Source organism: Mastomys coucha, unplaced genomic scaffold, assembly GCF_008632895.1.
Source record: "Mastomys coucha isolate ucsf_1 unplaced genomic scaffold, UCSF_Mcou_1 pScaffold19, whole genome shotgun sequence".
NCBI lineage: Eukaryota > Metazoa > Chordata > Mammalia > Rodentia > Muridae > Mastomys > Mastomys coucha.
The window spans coordinates 18,645,577-18,653,171 of NW_022196901.1; the positions used below are offsets into that span (position 1 = coordinate 18,645,577).

At 40.7% G+C, this 7,595-nt stretch overlaps 1 protein-coding gene across 5 annotated transcripts in view; it reads right to left on the reverse strand.

Annotated features, from left to right (window-relative positions):
- Positions 1-7,595, reverse strand: part of Fam126a (family with sequence similarity 126 member A) — a 146,498-nt gene that overhangs the window by 112,161 nt on the left and 26,742 nt on the right. For all 5 annotated transcript variants that reach the window (XM_031380131.1, XM_031380128.1, XM_031380129.1 and 2 more), the window contains exon 2: positions 5,109-5,187. In XM_031380131.1, the coding sequence (XP_031235991.1) occupies positions 5,109-5,187 (79 nt within the window). The remainder of the gene's footprint in view (positions 1-5,108; positions 5,188-7,595) is intronic.

Sequence of the window (7,595 nt, forward strand, 5' to 3'; positions counted from 1 at the left end):
TGAAATCATGAAAAAAAAAAAAGAAAAAGAAAAACACAAAGCAATCTGAAACTTTTTTACATGTAAGTCAATGAAAATATTATTCATGAGATCCTAGTTTAGTCACTTTGTCAATCTACTTAGAGAATAATAGTACAGAGACCCAGTGTCTAATTAGAGAATATTACCAACACCGTAGCTAGTACAGAGACTGAGTTTCTACTTAAAGAGTACAACCAACACCATAGCTAGTGCTGAGACTGAATGTTTTTCTATAAGCACAAGATTTGATTTTAAACTTTTACATTTACTTATTACTTATTATTTAGTGTGCATGTAGTCACAGAACAATCAGTGGAAGGAATCAGTCATCTCTGTGGGTTCTGGGATCTAACTCAGGTCCTCAAATTTGGTGGCAAGTACCTTTACCCCCTACCCTTATCCTACCCCCAAACTATCCAGCCCACCAGAAAAAAATTTACAGGAGTTTATATTATATGTAAATTTTCAGATAAATTTTTACAGGAAGCAAACTACATTGTCTCTGTGTTTTGGAGGCTACTGAGTTTGATTATGAAAGGAGGAGTTCAAACTGTGACCAGGGCACAGCACCTACTGTGACCTTTGCCCAGGGCACAGCACCTACTGTGACCTTGTGAGGCTACTGACTGAGCTGTAATGATTTACTCAATAAAGACCTCTAGGACTAGGATCCAATCGGCCTGTTGCTGACCCTCAGCCCACTCAGTAAATTACAACAATGTTGCCACAGTTGTGCTACACAAACAAACAAACAAAAAACCCCAAAGGCCAAATGGGAATTTCTTTAAAAACAAACAAAACACAGAAAAAGAAGAGTGGGAGCTGGCAAGATAGCCCAGCAGTTAAGAGTACTTGCTATTCTACTAGAGGACCAGAGTTTGATCCCCAGAATCCACATGTGAGTCCCAGGACCCATCAGTGGCACAGTCACCTCCAAGGTATAAGAAGTTTTTTTTCGAATGTATACATGTACAGGAAAATTAAAAATCCAAACAAATTTCCTTTCTTAAAATGCTATAACTACAACACATAGTCTCACATCACAATAATTTGAAAAGGTAGTCTCATTCCAAGAGCACTTAGAATATTTGTTCCCACACATTCTTCTACCTCGTGTTACTTGATTTACTGCTGATAATCTTGCTTTCTTTTCAAACCAGTAGCTGTGTGCAACACACATTAACATACTGGAGAATGCTCACCAAATTAAGCAAGGAATAAGAAACTCCTTGAATTGGTAACAATATAAATCTGAAGGCATTTAAACATCATAGCATCACAGAAACAAACTGATTGAAATTTTGGTAAATTTAATTTGAGCAGGAAAAGGGATTACACCATTACTTTTTGTTTCATGTGGCCTATGATTCTGCCAATCTCTCTCCCAATGGAAAAGTTTCCTTATCTTTATATTAAATTTTTAAACTTTACAAAATGTTGGTATTCCATATTACATCTTAATGACAAATCATTACTTAGATGAAGCTTAGATGAAGTTTTCATACTCTTAGTTTCTTTTAATGGAAGACAGTATTTAGTAAAGCAAGACTTGGTGCTTGCTATATTGCTGTGTGAGAGGGTACACTACCTACAGGTCCTCTAGGCATAGCACCAAGAAATGTACATATGCACATATGTATCTGACACATCTTTAGAACCCATACTTCCCACCATGTCTTCCATCTCTAGTCTAACTCTACTCCTTGATTTCTTTCTTTCTTTTTTTATGCTTCATTATTATATTTATTTATTTGTGTTTATTTATTTATTTATTTTTACACTCCATATTCCATTCCCTGCTCCTCCCCATCCACCTCCAACTGCTCCACATCCCACACTTCTTCCCCTCCACCCCTCTACCCCACCTGACCTCTAAACTCCCTGGGGCCTCCAGTCTCTTGAGGGTTATGTGCATCATCTCTGAATGAACACAGACCCAGAAGTCCTCTCCTGTATTTGTGTTAGGGGCCTCATATCAACTGGTGTATGCTGTCTGTTTAGTGGTCCAGTGTTTGAGAGATCTCAGGGGTCCAGATTAATTGAGACTGCTACTCCTACAGGATCGCCCTTCTCCTCAGCTTCTTTATGCCTTCCCTAATTCAACAACAGGGGTCAGCTGCTTCTGTCCATTGGTTGGATACAAATATCTGCATCTGACTCTTTCAGCTGCTTGTTGGGTCTTTCGGAGGGCAGTCATGATAGGTCCCTTTTTGTGAGCACTCCACAGCCTCAGTAATAGTGTCAGGCCTTGGGACCTCCCCTTGAGCTGGATCCCACTTGGGCCTGTTGATGGGCCTTTTTTCCCTCAGGCTCCTCTCCATTTCCATCCCTGTAATTCTTTCAGACAGGAACAATTCTGGGTCAGAGATGTGACTGTGGGATGGCAATCCCATCCCTCACTTGATGCCCTGTCTTCCTGCTGGAGGTAGGCTCTATAAGCTCCCTCTCCCTCTCTTCGTCCCTCCCTTTGAGTCCTCAGAGTCTTACCTCCTGGGTCTCTGGTGTATTTTGGAGGGTCCCCCCAACCTCCTATTTCCTGAGGTTGCCTGTTTCCATTCTTTCTGCTGGCCCTCAGGACTTCAGTCATTTTCCCTCACCCAGTACCAGATCAGGTTTCCCTCCCCCATAAACCACCCGCCCCCCAGCCCCCAGTCCACTTTCCCTCTTAGGTCCTTTCCTCCCAAGTGGGACTTCTTATTGACAATCTCCACTCCAGGTTAGCAGTGCCTTTCTCAGACAGAGCAAAAGCAAATTCCCATATCCTTAATATATGTACTTATGTGTTCAATGCCACTATTCTGCCAATGCAGACCCTCCAGCTAGCTCTTGTACAAGTAACCTTTGCATCTTCTTGTTAACTAGATAACTACTCGTTCCCTCAGACATCAGAACACACAGCTGCTAAGACTGCTGCCTGCCTTCTCTATCCTCCCTAGAGCACTCCCTGGGTGTGTGAACACTATGGGAGGAAGGGGAAAGAATTACAGATAGGCATTATCTTTGAGTTTCTATTTCTGTGATGAACACTACCACCCAAAGCAAGTTGAGGAGGAAAGGTCATGTGGCTTACACTTCCAAATGGAGGCAGAGCTGATGCAGAGGCCATGGAAGCATGGTGCTTACTGGCTTGCTCCTCATGGTTTGCTCAGCCTGCTTTCTATAGAACCCAGGACATTCAGCCCAGGGATAGCACCATTCAAAATGGGCTGTGCCCTCCCCCATCAATAACTAATTAAGAAAATTTGCTATAGACTGAACCAAAGTCAAATTTTTTGTTTTGGTTTGGTTTTGGCTTTTGAGACAAGGTTTCTTTATGTAACCCTAGGTATCCTGGAACCCACTCTGTAGACCAGGCTGATCTTGAACTCATAGAGATCTGCCTGCCTTTGCCTTGTGAGTGTTGGGATTAAAGGCATGAGCCATCAGGCCTGGCTCCACAGTCTGATTTTCTCAATCAAGGTTTCTTCCTCTCAGATGACTACAGTTTGTATCAAAGTGACATAAACAAAACTAGCACAGGCACTATGGTTTTAGACATTTGTCATAATCATTGCCCCCTCCCCCACGGCCAATATTTAACATTCTTCTCTGCATACTCCCATCTTAAGGAGTCATTAACTGGCTATGTTGGCTTTTCCACATTTGACACAAGAATGGTCCTCAACAGTTAAATCAGAAAAGTCTCATCAAATGGCCCTCACTCCAAACCATGACAATGTACACAAAACATATAAATGCCTTTGAAGAAGAGGTGAAGCTTAAAAATGCCTTGAATGACCATTATAAAGCTGACAAGAGGGATGCACATATTAAATTTAATCTAAATATTAAAATTTGCAAAAAGTGTCAAATAGTGTACTTTTCTACATTCCACACTGCTTCCTGGTGAATTGAGAAATCCAAAGAAATACACTCAATTGATGGCAATAGATTCTAAGAAAGTAAGAAAGCCTATCTAGTGTTCATGAGGATTAGACAAAAGAAGCAAATAAAGCCAACAGTTAACAGGATGCACAGCTTCTCTAATGGTCGCTTAGCAACTAGAGCATAGGAGCAACTCCTATGAGTGACTTACTGAGAGTCCCTGTCTGAAATCACAGGCCATCTAAACACTGTCATCGCTGTCTGAAATCACAGGCCATCTAAACACTGTCATTGGAACATGTATCAGGAAGAACAACACTTGCCCCTCTTGCCCCAGAGTTTGAATCACTGCCATGGCGGAGAAGCCTTGGTCTCCATCACAGCTGAAGGCTTCAGACCAAGACATCAGGATCCTGAGTCCACTCTCAAGTCCAGACTAGATGTAAAACTCATCACGTCACAAATGCCTTTTCTCCAAATGCTATCCAAATTTTATCTTTTCCTTGGTCTGGTGACATCACTGTTGCTGGGCAATCATCTCCTTCCATGCAGCAAGCCAGGAAACCTGGTGCTAGTGGACTGTAAACCTGTCCTTGATGATTGGGCTCTTTCATCCACAGAAAATCAACATGACATTTGCTGCCAATCTCTTCATGTCTGTGATTTAGGATTATGAAGTGTCCCATGAGGACAGGAGAAAAGAGCTAGCTGGTTTAAGGAATACAGTTTAGCTACCACAGAGAAGAGTTCATCAGACCACAAAGCCTAGGCTTATTTTCTTCACCAACAAGTGAACTAACTCTTCTATCACAGTTCCTAGGTCAGCCTTCTAGAAAGAGACCTCTTGGTGAAGATTAAGGAAGTGCCTTGCTGCCTTCTACTATCTGTCAGTCAGGCCCAGTTCCACTACTTCCCTTCATTTCTGACAATGGGTCACTGATGGCCACTGGGGTGACATCAACATTCATGGCCATGGTAATGTCACATGGAAGGAAGAGAATAAACAGATGAATAAGCTCTTTGAGTCATTTGGGGGAAAGGAATTAATCTTCCACAAAAGATTACTGTGCATAAATAGCTCCCTACTACAATATAGTGCAGCGCTCTTTTCCCACAAATGATTTAGCATGTTAGTCATATAAAATGTAAAAACACCATTAGAATTTAAACCCAGACAAAATTTGTTTAGGATAAAATTTTTGTATTAGCAGAGTTGTGATTACCTTAAATTCTGACAGCCATTCTTCCACAACCCCTATCTCTGAGGTGAACATCTTTCCACATTTGTTCCAAACCTTCAACCTGAAAATGAACACAGAAAAGTATGAAATATTTTAGTTAATTTTATTTTAGTCTTAATACTTTGTACAGAGTTGCTCCTACAGCTAGTTACTCCTTATTTGGCAAATTAGTTGCAAACATAAATTACTACATTTATTTTAAAACCAATCCCCATAGGCAAACCTTAATGTGAGATTCTAACAAAAGTGTAAATATTATAAAATAATAAAACTGCCTCTACAATTTTCATTCAGCTTTCAGAAATGCCAGTTGGAAAACAGTCAAACATTCTTTACTTTTTATTGTATAATTTCAAACAAGATCATCTTAAAATTGTGAAAAAGACTTGAAAAGATTTGTTAACTATACATCCTATTGCAAGGGATTGTTTCTTGGATTAAATTTTATACTGCAACTAAAAATACTAATTAAGGAGCCTGGTAACAGTGTTCTTACTCAGTAATAAAGAACACCACAAACTCGCATAACCTGGCACCCACTGTCTTTCAAAGTCTATAGACGTTGAAATGAAAAATACATGTTCTTGCCTGTTACATCCCCTCTTCACTTCAGTCATCCATCTAACTCCTGGCAGCCTCTGTTTGGGGGCTAACACCTGGGAGCTAAGACAGGTGCTCTCTGTTGACTGTCTTTGAAGAAGCCGCCTGACCACGCCCACCACCTGAGTACCCAGCCAGCCAGCTAGCCGCCTGAAGATCTTCTGAACCTGGGGACTTTGGCACCTGAACTTTCTTTGCCTTGTAATCTAGACTTGTTTTCAGTTTCTCCTGTGACTATAAAAACCCTGGTTTATTCTCAGTAAAGTGGAGCCTTGATTGGGTTGCAACTTGGCTTTGTTTTCTCTTTGCATTTCAAACTCTCTATTTCAGGTCCTTTATTCCCTCCTGGCTGAGTAGAACCCCGTTCTTGAAACTGTGGGCAGTTTCACTTGCCAGCAAATATATTAATCCATGGTGACTTGAGTGATATATAGCCTATTTTTTAATAAAAAAGAAGCCCATTATCAAGTCAAGATGATCAGAAAAACATACATTTGTACTGTGCCTTTTATTTTATAGAATTGTCTAGATAAACAAGGTTTGGCATTATGTTTAAAAATTACCCAAGGCATTGCTAGATCGGGTATTGCCTTTAAAAGTCAACAGGGGGGAAATCTAATCTTCAGCTGTCAAAACGAGGGAAAATTCTCCTTTAAAGCAAAAGGATTGTTTTTATATTAATTTCTATGAATTATAACTGATTATCTTGTTTTGACTCTAATAAAGTTGATAGCAAAGTTTCTGGTCTGTTTACCAAAAAGGCAAGTCTCCATTAACTTTACCCATTGCTCCAGTCCACATCTGTTCATGTTGTTGCTGGGCTCTTTTGTTTTTGTTTTGCCTTAGATCAGTTGGTTGGCTGGCTGGCTGGCTGGCTGGCTGGCTGGCTGGCTGGCTGGCTGGCTGGCTGGCTGGCTGGCTGGCTGGCTGGCTGGCTAGATGGTTGGCTAGTTGGTTGGCTAGTTGGTTGATTGGCTGGTTGGTCAGTTGGCTGTTTATTTCTCAGAGAGAGTTATACTCTATAGACTGGCTGCCCTCAGATGTACAGCCTTCCTGTTTCAGCAGTGGTGTAATTATAGGCTTTAAGCCATATGCTTGGCTACTTTACATTCTTACTCATTTTCTTCCCACCTCTACCTACTGACATTATATATCCTTTTGTATGTATTTGCAAAACAGAGCAAATATAGATACATGTGTTTTCTTTTTACATTCTACTGCTTAATAAATAATAAAAAGTTATCAGAAATAGGCCTTAATATAACATTTCAAATAATAGGGATGGTAAAACTTTCATGAAAATTCAAAACAACTGCAGTTAAAATTAAGGTCAATTTTTATACATACTATTTAGAAGAAATCAATAGGATGTGCAAAAGGTACAGAATAGTCAAGGCCTTGAAAACAACAGAGCTGGAAGACCTGGACTTCAGATAGCAGAGTTTACTGTAGAACCTAACAAACTTAAAATTAGCATAGTGTTCTCAGAGGACAGAAAAATAAGCTAACAGACCAGGACAACGTGGTCAGAAGCAGACCTACAAATACATGGCCATTTGTGAATATCACAGAGTACATGGGGACCACATAATACATGGTCTCAATTCTGTGAGGAAAGGACAATCTTTAAAATAAATGTGGCTAGGCCAACTGGACAGCTGAGTGGGCAGAAGAAGGTAAGAAAGGAAGAAAGGATGGTGGCTCTCACTGGAGGCTCCGGGTCCTGGCGGGTCTCTGGGGGCAGACTCTCCACGTGCAAGGGAGAGGAGGCTAAGGTCGCTGATCCACCTCTGTTAGTTGGAAATTTGGAATACAGGAAGAAGAACCCACATTCCACAAGGAACTCAAGAAGAAGGAAGACCAAAAGGT